At 36.7% G+C, this 19,394-nt stretch overlaps 1 protein-coding gene across 2 annotated transcripts in view; it reads right to left on the reverse strand.

The window, feature by feature from the left end:
* PDZD8 (PDZ domain containing 8) overlaps nt 1–19,394 on the reverse strand; it is a 94,763-nt gene that overhangs the window by 34,363 nt on the left and 41,006 nt on the right. For both annotated transcript variants that reach the window (XM_508062.9, XM_063782168.1), the window contains one exon: nt 3,883–3,985. In XM_508062.9, the coding sequence (XP_508062.2) occupies nt 3,883–3,985 (103 nt within the window). The remainder of the gene's footprint in view (nt 1–3,882; nt 3,986–19,394) is intronic.

A 19,394-nucleotide genomic window follows, 5' to 3' on the forward strand; every position in this document is an offset into this window, starting at 1 on the left:
TAAACGCTTGTTTCTAAAAATCAGAACTCCTTACATCCTTTTATTCAGAATGAAAGAATAGGTGGGTGTTTGTACTAGCCCCTACTGCCTTTTCCTCTACCCTAGAATTCCCAGATTCAGAGGTTCCAGAGCCCATTTTCATGGTACCTTCTCTTCCCCAGTGGCCTCAAACATTCCAAATTGGAAGGATAGAGTTGGAACAGAACAACCTACTTGAAGAATCAAGTGAGTCAGTGTGGATAAATGATGAAGAGAAGATACAGAAGGCACAGGCAGACTAGCTAAAATAGGAAGAGAGAGGGAAAGAGAACAAAACTTGTATTAATAATCTATTTGGTGTCTGAGGCCAGGCGCGGTGGCTCATGCCCATAATTCAAGCACTTTGTGGGGCTGAGGTGGGTGGATCACCTGAGACCAGGAGTTCGAGACCAGCCTGGCCAACATGGTGAAACCCTGTCTCTACTAAAGATACAACAATTAGCTGGGTGCAGTGGTGCACGCCTGTAGTCCCAGCTACTTAGGAGGCTGAGGCAGGAGAACTGATCCAGGAGGTGGAGGTTGCAGTGAGCTGAGACTGCACCACTGCACTCCAGTCTGGGCGACAGAGCTAGACTCTCTCCAAAAAAAAAAAAAAAACAATAATCTATTTTGTGTCTGGAACTAGGGGTAAAGCAACTGGGTGGTCAGTGGCAAGAAAACTCCAATTCTAGGAGGGTAAAACTTAGGATCTCTCTCTTTCAAACAATGTGTGCTACTGTGACATTTATGTGTTCTGTGGCGCTAACCAGGCACATAATGATTCACATGTGCTTTAATATATGTCAGATTAATTTATTGTGAATTTTATTTGTAAGCACTATACATTCCACAGATATTTATAGATAGTTTTTATAGTTTATTACTAAAATATCATGGCCTGAAACTTTTTAAAATCTGAAAACTCCTTAAATTTCTTTCTTGGTGAAAGTTAAGCAAAGTATGATCACCAAACCTGAATACTGCAATGGACCCGAAATAAATCACAAATTGCACTGTCTCTTTCTGGTGTGGTAAAGTAATTTTTAGTATTTACTCTGTCATCTCTTGTAAGATGATCCCCTAATTTTTGTTTAAGCCTAATATCTAATTTACTTATACCTCAGCTATCTTGGCTTATAGGATTCTCATGAGGAATCTTCATTATTTTCAAAGAACAAACACAACCACAAGGTACCTCATTTATCCTATGAGCTCTTTTATTGTACGAATGAGCTAAGCAGGGCACTGGTCTGAGTGAGTTTGCTCCAAACTTTTCTTGGATTTCTAATAAGGTATTTCTAAAATAGGCTTTATGTAGGGTATTTGCTAAATTATTCTTTGCAATTTCTCCCTTATGTCCCAATTTATAAAAAATTCCCTTAAAAATAAAAAGTCATGGCCAGGTGTGACAGCTAGTCCCTTTAATCCCAGCACTTTGGGAGGCTAAGGTGGGAGGACTGCTTGAGGACAGGAGTTCAAGACCAGCCTGGCTAAGATAGAAAGACCCTGTCTCTACCAAAAAAAAAAAATTAAAAATAAATAGATGAGTGTAGTGGTGCACACCTGTAGTCCCAGCTACTCGGGAGGTGGAAACTGAGGTGGGAGGGTAACTTGATCCCAGGAGTTGGAGGCTGCAGTAAGCCATGATTGTGCCACTGCACTCTAGCCTGGGTGACAGAGCGAGACCCTGTCTCTAAAAAAATAAAAAATGAAAAGGTCATCAAATAGATTTGTTTTCTTGTGGACTGGCTACATAAAAGCCATTCATAACTCCGTTTCTCCCTTGCCTTCCACTTCTACAAAGGCAGAAAAATTAAAATGGCTTCTCATACTGTACTTTCTTGCTGCTGAGGAGGCCATAGGACTCACTTTTGGCCAATGAGATATAAGTGGAAATCCCTGGGAGGAACTTCCAGGAAAGTTTTAAAAAGGACATGGCTGACATGTGCTTTTGGCCAGCTTTAGACCACACCCTTTTTCTTGAAAGGTAAAATCCTAAGGATGCATTAGACATCTTGCAACCATCAGGGCAAAAACTCCATGCTAAGGAAGATGAAGGAGGAAGCTATGTTCCTAGATTACAGTATTATACTCCTTTAAAAACTCAAGGCACATTAAAAGTATGACAGGAATTAAGTTTTATTCTGTATATTCATTATAATTAGTGACTAACTTCACTGAACAAATTTCAACATTAAATACTGTTTAAATCTAGAGATTGTATTTATACAAAGACAGCATCCTAAACTCATCAAATAATTTAGCATAATTGTCTTAATGATGTTCTATTTTCTACCCATATTTGTAATGTATTACAAATTATTGAATCCTACTCCCTGATGTTTTGTCTTAAGGAACTAATAATTCTCCTCCCTAGGAATATTAAATTCAGACATTCATAATTTAATGCCTGTAGACACTGTTGCTGACATTTTCAACATCAGATATAATTAATAACCTAGAATTCTTTCCTCAACACTATTTACGACATATACTAAGATCTAAAATAATGACAAGATTAAAGTCTTACCAATTTTTGCTATAAAATATTAGAACTGTCTAATCTCATATCTTTGTAAATATAATAAAGGATATTGAAAATGCCAATAGCAAAGGCAAGTTATGACCAATTCAAAGTAAAGGCAAAAATTTAGCTGGACAAAACAATAATGCTTCTTCATGTAGTTATGTATTTCAAAACAAATTCTAATGCTAGTTATTTCAATCTTCTGAGGAATTGCTTCAAATTGTTTGAGATATAACATAAAGAAGGTTGGGGCAAGAACAGCCACCAAAGAAAGGGGAAACTTTCCATGAAACCTTGTTTTGACCATGTCATTACCATGCTCAAAATGTTCAACAGCTCCCCACTGCTTTCATAAACCCAAACACTGTGGGGCAACCATCCTCCCTTTCCAGTTTTTCTTGTCCCTCCTTCTACACTCTGATCAAAATTACCCTCTTTCTTCCAAAATAATTTCATACTGCCCAATTTTTATATAAAGATGTTCACAACAGTTAATACATAAATAAATCAGAAACAATTTAAAAGTCAAACGAATATCCATAAAAATACTACATAGTTGTCCATTAAAGACTTAGCAGGATTTTGACTGTTATCCTGTAGTACTGGGTACATGCTTCTACTAAAATAATTATTCACTATCTGAAATTCAGATTTAACTGGGTGTCCTCTGGTAAGCCTGCTCCAGTGTCATCTCTTTAGAGTCCTATTATCACCAGATCTAAAGAGCCTCCTTTATCATAACTTATAATTCCTCTGTCATATGCCTATTTTCTTCATAGCACCTGTGAATCTTTGGGAATAGCTTTGTTCACTTTTTTTGTTTACCATTTATTACTGTGTTCTATCTTTACCCTATAAAATGTAGATCACCTCCTCCCTCTTCTAATCCCCATACCACAAAACTACCCCATGTTAGTATCACAAGAATAGGGGCTTTTTTTGTCTTGAACAGTTTCTCTTGAATCTAAAACAGTGCCCAGCACAAAGTAAGTGCTCATAAAATATCTGTCCAATGAATGAATAATGAATACTCTGAATTCACATGTATTTGAAGGTGTTTAGTTAAAATTAGTTCCTTCTAATTTCATAACTGAAGCAATCTTAAAGTTCTGAAAGGAAAGCTAGTCGGACTAGGTTTCTTGTGCAGGTAATATGAATACTATTTATAGTTTCTTGTGATTTACTTTATCACTGCAGTTGTATTGTAACGAGACAAATAAATAAGAACTGTTCATAGCTATTTGCACATGACCAAAAATAACTCTAGGAATAGTAATAAACGCATGCTTATAAAATAGAACTTTATATAGATATAAATCACTGTAAATCCATTTTACCGTCTTAATAGAACTCCTCTGTTTTTCTTCCCAAACACTACTGCTTAACTCAAGTGTGCAATGAACATTTGCCTCTCTGTCATAGGATCCAAAAATGAGTAACCTGCAGAATAAAACAAAACAAGGGAGAGTATCATACCTGTTATATTCATTAAAATTTTTCTTTCTGATTATTATAACAAGAAACAACACATTACTCCATTACTATTATAGCTTTAGTAACAGAAAAAAAAATTAAGTCAAATATTTTATACACCCTCTAGTGGAAACATGAAGTAAAGCTAAAATTTGGTGAGATTCCAGGATATGCTATTTTTCAGCAGCTAAGTCAAAGAAATACAAAGTATTATCTACTCATTAGGTAAAGAAATTGACCAAATATGTACATGTAGCAGCAAGAGCTATACATCTTCAAAACAGACTGTTGAATTTAAAACAAGATGCAGAATAATGCTAGTATACCATCAACTCTGTAAAACACATACACACACAAAAGTGCAATATAATTGCTCATAAACACACACACACACACACACACACACACACACACACACACACACTTCATCTACTAATGTGACCTCAGGCAAATTATTTAACTTCTCTACGCTAAGCCCAACTCCTCCTCTAGAAACTCTGGGCAAAAATAGTACTTACCTCTGAGAACTGTTTTGAGTAAAAGGCAATGCACACAAGGCATTTAGCATAGTGCCTAGCAAACACTAAGTGCTCAATAAATATTATTTCTATTATTGTCTTGAAAACAACTGTCAAGGAATATTGGCATCATGTAATTTTACTGTTTAATATTTAGATCTAAAAAAGACATATGAGGTCCAGTCACGAGATTATATAATATAGTTTTTGTTGCTGAAGAAAAAAGGTTACTCATGGGTCCAACTTCTATATTATCTATACTCAAAATCAGAATGTAAATCTGCCAACTTGTTTCAGGAGTAAGCTTGAGAACAGCTTTAACACTAACGAACATGTTGACTGTTACTCTATTACTTTACTTCTCTATGAAGATCATGAGGTAGTAATGAATAATGAAAAGGTGGATAAAACACATTAGAGAAATTTAAAAAAAACTGTGTCCGCAGGTTAAAGACCTCAAGCAAATCATGTCCATACTCCACAAACTAGACTCACAAACAGAAGCCTGAATAAACTCATGGTGAAAAATCAAACCCAAACAAACAAAAACAAACCCCTAAAATTATAAGCTCTAAACAATTCTTAAATAATCTTAAAAGGAACTTTAAACTTAGTGCTTAACAACCTATTATCAAAAAGAAGGCAGTCCAAATACATACAGGATTCTTAAACATAAAACACTAAGTTTAGGGAAAAAATGAGAATTTACATTCATTAAAGCTCTGCTGCCACCACCTGTTCAAAGAGTAAACTACCTAAGGGCCTTTACTATCATGCAGACAAAACTGCACCAGCTAGTGTCCCCAAATTCCTGACAGGTATAAATCTTCAGAATTCAGGAATGAAAAAGCAAAATTGTCAGAAATTCTCCCCTGTAATAGTAAGTTATTCCATATTTTTCACAGCACTTTAAAAATGTTTTTAGAAAGAGTAATAAAAAATTTAACAAAAATTAACTCAAAAATTAACTCAAAAATTTAACAAAAATTAATTCAAAATTAACAGACCTGAATATAAAGGCTAAAACTATAAAATCCTTAGAAGAAAACATAAAAGTAAATCTTTTTGACCTTGGACTAGGCAATGGTTTCTTAAATAAAATAAGTACCAAAAGAAAAATAGATAAACTGGATTCCACCAAAGTTAGGAAAGTTTTAAAGTAAATGAAAAAACAACCCAGAGAATGGGAGAAAACGTTTGCAAAACAAGTATTTGATAAGGGCCTAGTATCCAGAAAACATATGAATTCTTTACAGCTCAACAATAAAAAGACAAATAATGCAATTTTAAAATGGGCAAGGAATCTGAATAGGCACATCTCCAAAGATGCACGAATGGTCAACAAGCACATGAAAAAGATGCTCAACATCATTAGCCATTGAAGAAGGGCAAATCAAAATGACTTCATACCCACTAGGTTGGCTATAATAAAAGAGACAATAACAAGTATTGCTGAGGATATGGAGAAATTAGAATGCTCATACATCGCTGATGGGAATGTAAAATGATATAGTCACTTTGGAAAACAATTTGACAGTTACCTAAAAAGTTAACATAGAGTTAACACATAGCTCAGTAATTTCACTCCTAGGTGTGTAAGCAAGAGAAATGAAAGCATACATTCATACAACATGCATGCAAATGTTCACAGCAGCATTATTCATACCTAATAGCCAAAAAGTGGAAACAAGCCAAATATCCATCAAATGATGAGTGGGATAAATAAAATGTGTCATATCCATATAATGAAATATTATTCGGCAATAAATGAAGTATTAATACATGCTACATACACTATGAATGAACCTTGAAAAAATTCTAAGTGAAATAAGCCAGCCACAAAAGACTACATATTGTATGATTCCATTCATATAAAATATCTTGAATAGGCAAATTTATACAGATAGAAAGTTATTTAGGGTTGCAGGAGTACTAGAGGAAAATGGGCATTACTGATAATGGATATGGAGTTTCTTTGAGGGGGATGAAAATATTCTAAAATTAAACTCTGACGGTGGTTATACAGCCCTGTAAATTTATTAAAAATCAGTTACTTGTATATTTTAAATGGGTGAATTGCATGGTATATTAATTATATCTCAATAAAACAATTGAAAGAAAAAATGAGTAAGCATAACAATAAATAATGAATCATTTTTCTGTGGTAAGGTTACATTTAAAGTTTCAAAGATTTTTTTAAAAAGATGTAATAATAAATGATTGGTTTATTATGGTTATAAATCAATATATTGTGACAAGATTATAAACCAATAAAATGTAAAACTGCTCTTTATTTGATACAGATATTTGATAACAGAAAACATTAAAAGGGTACCTTAAAACCAAATAAATTCAAAAAAATCATTAATTGTGAAAAATAACCATACATATTAATAACATTCTTAACAATAAAAATTTAAAGCATACAAAGCATTATTTGTCCTATTCAAAGACTTGATCTTTGTTTTGTGACAAATACCACAGAAAAAGTTTTTGTTTCGGATTGTTACTGATTCGTTCAATTGTAATGAGTATTCCCAAAAACATCTCCAGGTTGGGTGCACTAAACAAAAATTATGGGAGGCCATTGTACTGAGCTCCTTCCTGTGCTAGATCCTAATAAGAACAAACCAAATAAGGGGCCCAAACAGACTTATAACTAAATTAGTTGTAGTTTTGTCTTTTGACAGTTCTGGCAGCCATATGAAGGGACATGAAGGAGATTTCTGATGACCCATGACCCAGAGACCTCGAGGAACATGGTAAAGGTGCTGCTGACCCCCCTTTTGGATCCTCTGTCTTTCTCAGGAAGCCCTGAAAATTGTTTTCTTTTGCTTTGCTTTCAAGCTTTGCTTTCTTTTGCCCTGAGTTCCCTGATCTCTGTGGTTTGGGGTTAATCTGTGCTGTGAGAAGGCACTTGACTTTTGGATTTGCAGTAGCTGAGGAGTCACTGGCAAGAGCTGCAGTTTTAAAAGTAACTGACAGTGGTTGAACTAAGTGGTTATTACTGCAGGGAGCACGAACTCTAGTTTTCAGAATTTGCAGTTATGTTGGTTCTATATTCTTCATTTTTCTTGTACACTCAGGTAAGAGAGGCCTCGGGTGTCTGGTTCACAGAGAAATGGGAAAATCATTGGCTAGGTTGATCAGTGGAATGTCAGAGCCAAAGCCATAACCTGACTGGTGGAAACGGGTGAGGCATGTAAGAGCTATTAGAGCAACCCATCACTAAAAAATAAGGCTACCATGAGAAGATAAGCCTGGTCAGGGAATGGGTCAGTTAACATAAAGTTGTCCAGCAGCCACAAGAAAATATCCATGCAATGAAGTATACTGTAGAAACATTATAGGACTCAAACTCGTGGCATCTCCCTCTTAGGTTTTTATCTTGGCTCTGGGAGACCCAAGACTCAATGTAAAAATAGGATCCTTAATTTCTGAAGAGCTGAGTACTCAGCCTTCTGGCTACACCTGACTTTCACATGTATGAATATTAAGCCTGAAAGCTGCATATACTTACAGAAGTGGCAAAATCTTATTAAAGATAATTTAGAATTACAATGGCCATATGAAGACCGTTCCAGAAGAACAAGATCGTTCATCTAAGAAATGTACTTGAATCCCAAGCCTCCCAATTAATTGGTAGAGAGAATGGGATTCTCCTTTTAATTGGTATTCAGAAGCCTTAAAGAAACAACAGGATTCAAAAATAGCTTTTATAAAAGATTCATTGCAAAAAGCTAATGAAAAGCTAAAAATGCAAGATAATCCTCATATACCAAGGAAAATAAGACTGGCTTGACTACTACTGCTCCCCTCTATCCTACTTTGCCTGAATATTCAGTCTACTACCGTTTGAAATACCTTTCTTCTCTGAAAAAGCAGTTAAACAGCTTTTTTATAAAATAAAACCCCCTGAAAATTCCAAAATGATCCCCCAGTAACTTATACTTCCTGGACAAAAGCATAGACAATTTTCTAAATCCAGGGAAGAACTTCAAAAATTTTCTGAAGAATTCATGGTCTTAATTGGAACCTATGACCTGGTATTACTGACCTCTACCAACTAATATACTTTGTTGAAAGGGACCTGAGGAAGCACAAAAATGAATGTAAGAGGCAGAACAGTATTCTCCTGAGAATGGTATCAGTGACCCAACAAGACCTACCTGGATCTACTTATGGGCAAGGCAAAGCCCCCAGAATTGCAAATGACATTCTGAAAGGCATTCCTAAAGTGTTTTTCCATTTGCACTATGTGGTCTATCATTCAGACCTGCATGCTAGAGAAATATGAAGCTGTTACTGACTTGAAAATTCACTTGGAAGCCCTTTTGGTAAGGCATTCCAGCTTCCCCCAACTTGATGCAGGCTCATAAAAAAGACAAAAGACAGGCAGGGAGCAGTAGCTCTCCCCCGTAATCCCAGCACTTTGGGGGGCCAAGGAGGGTGGATCACTTGAGCCCAGGAGTTTGAGACCAGCCTGGCCAACATGGTGAAACCCTGTCTCTACTAAAAATACAAAAATTAGCCAGATGTGGTAGTGCACACCTGTAATCTCAGCCACTCAAGAGGCTGAGAGAGGAGAACTGCTTGAACGCGGGAGGCTGAGGTTACAGTGAGCCAAGATAGTCCAGCGTGAGCAAGACTCCATCTCAAAGAAAAAAAAAAAAAAAAAAAGACAAGAGGCTACAGGACTGAGCTAAACTAGTAATCATAGCAGAACATTTCAAGAGGACCTTAGAGCAAAATAAGAAACAAATGACTTCCAAATTATTCCAAAATTTGTAAGAGATTCCTAGAAATCTAATAGTTATCAGTCATGATTTTTGGTTATTATGTTAAATGTTACAGTGCCATAGCAATAACCAAATTTCTTTGTCAATTGCTGATTATAATGAACTCTCATCAGATTTTTAGCCATGGCCATTTCTAACTCTTGGTCATCCACAGACAATGGTTTTGGTTCTTCCCTAAAAGCATGTGCAGTCAGTTACAGTCCAAAATTGCTTATTCGTCAAGATTCATTGTAAGTACTCTGGAATACAAGTTTCTGATAACTTTAAGATCATACCATTGGCCTGGATAAGAATTTATAAAACTCTAATGAAGAAACTGATGGCTTCATGAAACTGCTAACCAAGATCTGGCAGAATAAGAATAAATTACACGGAACTGAATAAACTGATGAGAATAATTTTTTATGACTTTTTATTTGAAATATTGCTGATTCTTCAGTGTTTTGTTTTCCAGATTTAAAGAAACTTTTTTTTCTTTTAATCTATAGCTTATGGCAGTGTGGTAAAGTTCACTTTTGTGAGCAAAATTTGAAGCCTTTACTTTTTCATCCCATCTGATCCCTCCAGATTTTGGAAACTATTAGTGAGTATTCTTAATTTTATGGCAATATAATCATTTATGAAAGTTTCTTAAGAATCTGTTCTCCTTGTAAAAGGACACAGTTGGAAACACTAGTACCAAGCTTTGACTGGAATCTCGTATTTTCAGATATGACCAGACAACTTCAAGGAATTAAAGTTGACTTTGTGGCGCCATTAACCCCTCTGTCACCCCTCTCCCCAACTGCCACCATGGAAAAACTGGCCTGGTACCTTGAATACAACAGCCCAGCTGGTGGTCTTATAGCGGGGTGAAAAATGTCACTTCCTGACAGGCCCAGGAAACTCAGGATATTTTTGGGACCTCAAAGAGAGAGGAATTCACCATAATCTATTAAGTACTATAGGTGATGTTTAATGGTGAGCCCTGGATTTGGCTTCACAGCCTTGAGAGTCTTTTAAAAGTCTAAAAGACTTATTTGAGATTACCTATCAAAAGTTCCAGAAAAGCAAACTTTTTTTTTTTTTTTTTTTTGAGACAGAGTCTAGCTCTGTCACCCAAGCTGGAGTGCAGTGGTGCAATCTCAGCTCACTACAACCTCCACCTCCTGGGTTCAAGCAATTCTTGTGCCTGAGCCTCCCAAGTACCTGGGATTACAGGCGCGTGCCACCATGCCTGGCTAATTTTTTTATGTTTAGTAGAGATGGGGTTCCGCCATATTGGCCAGGTTGGTTTCAAACTCTTGGCCTCAAGTGATCTGCCCACCTCAGCCTCCCAAAGTGCTGAGATTACAGGATGAGCCACCACGCCCAGCCAAAACTATGAAAAAAGCCACACTTCATCTGTTAGATTGCAGCCTCGTTCACTGTAAGTTTTTATTATCTTCCTATAGACTGAACTGGATCCTGGATTCTTCTAGTTTCCTCCTGATATGGTTTGGCTCCGTTTCCCCACCCAAATCTCACCTTGAACTGTAATCCCCATAATCCCTATATGTCAAGGGTGGGACCAGGTGAAGGTAATTGGATCGTGGGGATGGTTTCCCCCATGCTGTTCTTGTGATAGTGAGTGAGACTCACAAGATGTGATGGTTTTGTAAGTGTCTGGCATTTCCCCTGCTCGCACTCAATCTCTCTCCTGTCACCTTGTGAAGAAGGTGCCTGCTTCTTCTTCCCCTTCCACCATGATTCTAAGTGTCCTGAGGCCTCCCCAGCCATGCAGAACTGTGAGTCAATTAAACCTCTTTTCTTTATAAATTACCCAGTCTTGGATATTTCTTTATAGCAGCATGAGAATGGACTAATACACCTCCAATATCTGGCTCCATACAACTCTCCAACTAAGAATAATAACTGCTCTGTTCTTTAATCCCTATAAGGTGAAGCTAGACAAATCAATATAAATTTCAAGAGACAAGTTTCATGCCTAATGTGTGGGCCACACAGAGTTCAGCAAATCACCCTATGCCATAACCAGAGACATTAAAACAGTGAACCAGGACAAGAAGTTGATAACTTTGTGCTGTGGATAGCTTTTCCCAAGATTTTGGAACAAGCCTCCTCATCATAATGAGACTCTCACCTCTCTTAATGCCTTGCTTAAGCTTTCTTCTTTTGCTTGGCGCAGGATAATGCTGTAATCAAAATTCCACAATCAAACAGCTTCTGTAGGTAACTTGATGAAGTGCTGGATCTGTCATGTCAAACCCAAATCTTTACATGACCTAAGAGATCCTTTAATATACCTAGTGGTTAACTTTAGCAACATCTCTAATACAACTGTTTGTTCAAATTGAACTAGTGGTCCCTTGCATAGAGTTAGACTTCTAGAACCACTCATTCTCTCTCCTTGTTTTAAATTAGCACAGTCATAGGAAGTTGGATAATAGGATTTCTACCTACTAGCTGAACAGGGAGGCATCTGTGCAGTTGCAGACACTTCTTGTTACACATGGATAAATACATCTGGTATTAAAGAGACTCAGGTACAAAAAATTAACAAAAGGCGACTTGGTTAAAATGGGTAGACTTCTAATATAGCTCATTCTTTGATCTATCTGATTTGATTGCTTTGGTTCATGGGGACCCTGCTTAGGGAACATACTCCAAACTCTTCATACTATCCTTCTGATAGTAGTAGTCTCCCTATGCACTGTATTCTCTCAAATGCTTTGAATGTTTACACATGCAGCCATCCGTCAAACGTCAAATGGTCTCTCTTGGCTGGAACAACAAAAACTCAAAGAAATGAGTGACCATGAGGACCCTGTAATCCATGAATGGCATGTTGAAACTGGCAATGCAGAATGATAGAAACTGAAAGTAGCACTAATGCCCTAAGTTTTGGTCAGACTCTCACCTAGGGGTACTAAAGGATCTCACCTAGGTGAGACTGTGACCAAATGGGGGGAATTGTTAAACAAAAATTATGGGAGGCCATTGTTTTGGACTAAGCTCCTGCATTAGGCCCTAACAAAACAGACCAAACCAAAATAGAGTCTCTGTAATGTTAAATGCCATATAAGCAAATAGATGCCAACAGACTAGTTTTTCCTGAAAACAAGTGATTCCAGTCTACCTGAGTTAGCATAAGTCAGTCCCTTGTGCTTTAATCTTTACCAAGAAGTAACTTATGTTAACCAGTCAGGTTTTTTTTCTATTGTTCTGTTTCCTTGTTTCCACCTTACCAAACCTACCGTTCTTTCTGCCATTGCCCAGTGGGAGTTTTCATTCTATTTGCAGAACAGAGGCTGTCCTGATTCATGAATCATGAATAAAAGCCAATTCAATCTATAATTAAATGTTATAATTGTCTTTTGACAGGTGTTAGGGTACACGTTGCTTCACATACATTTAGTTTTTTCCATGATGAAAATATTTTGTCCAATTATTCTGAATTTGGTTTTACCTTTGAAATGGATATGGCTTTTATTAATTCTGATTTTTAGATTACTTTTTTATTCTGTCACAGAATTATGCAATATTCACATCTTCTCTTTACATTTCTTCTGTTGAAGTATATATAAAGAACTGTAGCTTTTAGTGGATATTCAAATACTGGAAAACACCAACAAGCATTATTACCATTCTAATAAAATAACATTAGTGTCTCCTACAAAGGTTAGCTTCACTACACAGAAGCATCTGTCCAATCTGCCAACTTAAGGATTTGTTTTGCTCCAAAACTTATTTCTTGGAAAAAAAAATTATTTCTTAGGATTTATATAAAGTATAATATGTGCACCAACTTATTTATTTTGTTTGCAAGAATGACTCCCATCACCAAAGTTATACTCAAGACTAACTGTTCAGAATGTGATTGTTTCTCTCCTACAAGTTCCAGATTTGGTTTCTGGGACCTAATTCCCTATGTCAGTGCTTCTTGTGCCTGCTTTTGACCTGACATCAATGGATTCCTTCAACCAGCAGTGGCTCTATGTTGACTGTCAAGCTTTAATTCTCAGAAGAATTACAATATTCCCCCCTCCCCTGCATTTTCCTGATTTCTTAAGATCTCTCTTTTTTTATTATTATTTTTTTTTGGAGACAGGGTCTTGCTCTGTCACCCAGGCTAGAGTGAAGCACTGTGATCATGGCTCACTGCTGCCTTGACTTCCCAGGCTTAAGCAATCCTCTCACCTCAGCCTCTGGAATAACTGGGACTACAGGCACGAGCCACCATGCCCAGCTAATTTTTTTTTTTTCTATGTTTTTGTAGAGAGAAGGTCTCACTATGTTGCCTCAAACTCTCTTTATGAAAAAGTAACTTATGTTAACCAATCAGTCTTTTTTTTTCCTATTGTTCTATTTCCTTGTTTCTACCTTACCAAACCCACTGTTTTGCCAATGCCCAGTGGGAGTTTTCATTCTATTTGCAGAACAGAAGCTGTCTTAATTCATGAATCATAAATAAAAGCCAATTAGATCTATAATTAAATATAATCCTCCCTCCTCAGCCTCCCAAAGTGTTCGGATTATAGGCGTGGGCCACAGCACCAGGCCTTGACTGATATCTCCTCTTGGTATTTGAAAAACATGGAAATTTCTGAAGAAATGCCAGAAAGGAGTTCCCACTGGAAACGTGAGTACCAGCCAGTTAGGTGAATATAGACGACATTTGCTTTAGCTTAAGGTGAACTATAATCTCTACATTTAAACAAAAGGATAACTTTTCATTTCACATTTCTTACAGTTCAATCTTAAACAAAGACAGGCTTTCCATTCAAATTATATAATGACCAGAAGCAAGCAGTAACAATCACTGGCTAATAAATATTTTGCATAAATATAAACAAACATGTGTTAAATATGCAATAAATGAGTATAAATAAATTTCTACTATTACTACTTCCAAAGGGAAGTCAGTACTACTAAACAAAAAAGCAAAATAAATTGCCTTTTATCTCCTCTAAATTGCCATCTATCTCCTGAAAGAGCTATTACCTCTGTGAAATTTCTTACCAAGTTCAAAGTATTCTTTTAAAGGCAAAGGTATGTTGAAACCTTCCAGTAAGCATAAATACAAACACCACCTAGAAACATGTTAAGATCGTTTACATGATTAACCTATTTATACCGGAGGTTGAAAAATTTTTTTGTGAAAAATCAGACCTTGGCGATGACGTTGAGCAGTAGGATATAAATAACTCCCACAAGCTTAGAGTTCCAATAATGGAACACTAGGTATAAATGGATTAAAGATGAAACCAATGAGAAAAGGAAAGTAATTCCCAATGCTCATGCTATAAGAAAGTCATTTCTACAAAGAAAAGTACAAAATGATGGGGCGTGGTGGCTCATGCCTGTAATCCCAGCACTTGGAGAGGCCAAAGTAGGTGAATACCTTGAGGCCAGGAATTCAAGACGAGCCTGGGCAACATGGCAAAACTCTGTCTCTACAAAAAATACAAAAAGGAGTTGGGCATGGTGGTGTATGCCTGTAGTCCTAGCTACTTGGGAGGCTGAGGTGGGAGGATTGCTTGAGCCTGGCGGGTGGAGGTTGCAGTGAGGCAAGACCAAGACACTGCACTCCAGTCTTGGTGACAGAATGAGACCCTGTCTCAAGAAAGGAAGGAGGGAGGAAGGGAAGGAAGGAAGGGAGGGAGGGAGGGAGGGAGGGAGGGAAAAATCTGTTTTTTTTTTTTCCTTTGGTGACTAAACTTAATTTGAAAGGAAAACCCTGCACCTGAAGTGGGTCAAATACCACTTCACCTGTTGTTAAAAGAATCAGGCTTGGTTGACCTTTTATACATGCTCACCTCCTCTCTATATTCCCAACCCCCCTCAGAAACATCCTCATGCAGAACTCAATTTTCCTCAATTTTCACGACTTCCAAATCTAATCTTCAGTCCTCATTTTCCCCCTGCTACCTCTAAAACCCCAAGAGTTTGCAGAACACTCCTACAGGGAAATCTAACCATGCCTTACTACTTAAGATATGTAAAATCAAATTCATCTGCCTTTGAAATGAGTACCTCTATTTCCCCATCCAGTCCTGGAAGGTAACTGTGTCTTGTTCTTTCTATCCTATAACATGCAGAAAATAATCAGTACTTGCTGAGCAGATCAACGTCAATGGATACATAACTCTCCTACACTCAGATCCTTAGAGTTCCTTTGCCTCCCCTGCCTATTAACTCATCCATATATTCAGTCACTCACTAAACCCTGTCCTAGTTATCCCACGTGTCCCTTCCTTCTTGTTCCTATTAAAACATATCTATGAGGCATTTACTTCCTCACCTTTAACCCACAACACCTCTTTAATTTGTCTCTGGGACTTCAATCTCTATATATACAATTTACTCCATAAATATGCACACTTTTCTTAATATCACCTTCAATAACTTTTCTCTGATTAAAGGATCACCATTGTAACTTCTCTTGCCAGCAAATTTGGCCCTGAGACATCTACACTTCATTCAGACAAGACCTGGAAAATACTTTACAATTCTAATTCTCTTTTATCTTATGGCTCTTTTTCCAATTACCTAAAATCTACAATACATCTAGTTTCCTGAATCTTATCCATGAAGTTTTCCATGGTAGTGTCAATTCAAAAATACTTTTTCCTTGCACTAAGTTTCTATACTACCCATCACTTAAGCCTCAATTCAAATTAGACAGCCTCATATAGTTGACTTATTTATGCATTTGTTTTTGTCTGTTAGCCCTAACTACATTTTAAGTTTCTAGAGGGCAGACACTGAGCTCCACATTTTTTGTATTCATCGTAGTATTTAGACAAAATGCATTCACTATTGATGCTGGAAAGACTGGTGGTAGTGTGGTGGAAGTAGTAGTGGTGGTGGTAGTAGCAGAAATAGTTGAAGCAGCTAACATTTACTGTAAGGACAATTCTAAGAGCTTTACATTTATTATTTCATTTAATTTTCACAATTACTCAAGGAAATAGGTAATGGTATTACCCCTAATTTACACATCAGAAAACTGAACACAGAGAGGTTGAGTAACATGCCAGACATTGCACAGCTAATAAATGAAAAGTCTGGACTATATAAGTTGAGACAAATGGGTTGAAAAAATTTTGAAAGAAAGAGAAAATAAAGGCAGTTGTCTTTTGGTTAAAATCATAAATGCTACCCGTGATTAAAATACATTAAAAGCACTGATTATCAAAGACACAATCCTCTTTTAAATTATTATTTTCTGACCACAGTTCATTTTTGCTGAAGGTATTGTATGAGTGTATAGCATACCAATACAGCATTTAAAATATTTTGGAGTATGGCATTTTAAAAAAGAGCACTGGTATTATGTCAGCTGTGTTCCTACTTAGTTTTCTTACATTCTCTTACAATTCAGACATCAGAAGAATTAAAGAGCTATATTTTGTAGTATGAAACAGTAGTGGAGGTATACAATTACAAAAGAAACAAGGCTATTTTCCAGCATCACAACCTTAGGGAAAAGGATATGGGGAAGAAAAGAGAGCCTACATAAACACAGGAGGGAGAAATTCCAAATTTGCAATCTTTTGAAAAGTCTGCCTCTAGTCAAAAGCAACCTAATTATACGGAAGATTCTTTATATCCGAGAGAAATGTATAAAAACTAACGGAAAACATCACTCAACTTTTATTTAACTGCATATAAGATGTTAAATAATTAATAAATGCAAACATAGTCTCAAAATCTTTACAGGAACTTGGTTCATCTGGTAGAGTTATGCCTAAATTTACACAGAATTACACAGCTTTAAAGACTTTGAGGAATAATATTCAGCAACAATTCCAAGTAATTCCTTCTGGTTTTCAAAAGCATTCATTTTGAGTGCAACTTTTCCTTTATACAAATTTAAATGTCTTATGCCTGAGCTAATTTCCTCTTATCGTTCCCTCCAAGAAAAAAAAAAAAAAAAAAAAAAACAGAACTTCAGCCTTCAACTAAAAAATACTTCATTATTATACACATTTCTCCATCCCTCGATCTTTCTGAAAAGGTAATTTATTTTAAAAATAATGCCCTGCCCTAAAAAATGTTACAATTTTCCAAAACCTACACTTCTAACATAATATAAAAGTTTTCAGAACCAAAATAATTTTTATTCTGTAAGGGTTTTTTTTTTTTTTTTTTGAGACTGAGTTCTGTTCTTGTTGCCCAGGCTGAAGTGCAATGGCGCCATCTTGACTCACCGCAACCTCCGCCTCCTAGGTTCAGGTGATTATCCTGCCTCAGCCTCCCGAGTAACTGAGATTACAGGCATGTGCCACCACGCCCGGCTAAGTTTTGTATTTTTAGCAGAAATGGGGTTTCTCCATGTTGATCAGGCTGGTCTTGAACTCCCGACCTCAGGTGATCCACCCACCTCGGCCTCCCAAAGTGCTGGGATTACAGGCGTGAATCACCACGCCTGGCCTCTGTAAAGTTTTTTTAAAAAAGGATATGGGCCAGGCGTGGTGGCTCATGCCTGTAATCCCAGCACTTTGGGGGGCCAAGGCAGGCAGATCACTTGAGGTCAGGAGTTTGAGACCAGCCAGGCCAACATGGTGAAACGCCCGTCTCTACTAAAAATACAAAAATTAGATGGGTGTGGTGGCGGGTGCCTGTAATCTCAGCTATTTGAGAAGCTGAGGCAGGAGAATCACTTGAACTTGGTAGGCATAGGTTGTGGTGAGTGGAGATGGCACCATTGCACTCCAGCCTGGACAGCAGAGTGGACTGTGTCTCAAAAAAAAAAAAAAAAAAAAAAAAAAAAGGGATATGGAGGCAGAATAAGATAACAGAAAGACCGAGGAACTCTGGAGTTAGACAAAACTAGATTCAAATTCCAGTGGTACTGAGCAAGTAACTTGTGGATCTCAGTTCATCTATAAAATGGATATAATAACATTAATCTTGTAACGATGCTCTAAGAGCTGAAAATAATACATGCAGTAAAGTACCTACATATTGCAGATAATAAGTACAACTAATAATACAATTATTTGTAGAGCCATGTCCCAAATATCTTCAGATTTAGCTAGATATTTTTCCTTAAAAAAATGTCAAAACATTAAAATAAAGGCAGGTAATATAAGAAGCACCCACATACCAACTACTCAGGAAAAAAGCAAATATTATTATTTAGCCTCATTTGCTTCAGGTGGATTTAAGTTATATTCAAGCCAAAATAACCAAACAAATTTAATCAAACTCAATGCTAACATAAACGGGATTCATAGACAAATGCAAACTGGAAATATTTTGAAGTTATAACTACTAAAATAGCTCCTCTTGTAAATGAATTTCAAAATTTCATAATATTAGCAGCCTTCCCTACAGAACTAAACATTTCACTTTAAAATATGAACATAATGCTATTTAAAGGATTAATTCCCTATTTCTCTCTTCTGTCAAACTTCTACCTTGAAAATGCTTCACCTAATATGTGAATCAAGACCAGATGACAACACTAAAAAAGAATTTAATCACATAATTAAATGATTTTCTTTGCCTTAAAAGATCAATGTATTTCTGGTTCCAGAATGATGTCAAGAGTGGTGACACAGTTTTGAGTCTCCCCAAAACCCCCCCATAAAAGGACAAAAAGCAATGAGGAAAACAAAAGCAAAATTCAACAACATGTACAAAAAAATGAGGTGGCCAATACTTTAACAGTAGTGAAGTGTCACTCAAATTCTTTCACAGATTGTAATTATAAAAACTGGATAAACAAAATTTTTTATCACATTTAAAGACAATGAAAACCTTCCGAATGTAGACAGAAGCCTGCTTTGAGATTAATATTTCAATTATCAAAAAACTGCAGCTGCAGGCAGGGCACAGGGCTTCATGCCTGTAATGTTGGGCTTCATGCCCAGCACTTTGGGAGGTTGAAGCTGGTGGGCTGGATGAAGCTGGTTGAAGCAGGAGTTTATGACTAGCCTAAGCAACAGGATAAAACCCTTTCTCTACTAAAAATACAAAAAATTAGCCAGATGTTGGTGTCACATGCCTGTGGTCCCAGCTACTTGGGAGGCTGAGGCGGGAGGATCGCTTGAGCCCAGGAGGTCAAGG

Source organism: Pan troglodytes, chromosome 8 (genome assembly GCF_028858775.2).
Source record: "Pan troglodytes isolate AG18354 chromosome 8, NHGRI_mPanTro3-v2.0_pri, whole genome shotgun sequence".
Lineage (NCBI taxonomy): Eukaryota > Metazoa > Chordata > Mammalia > Primates > Hominidae > Pan > Pan troglodytes.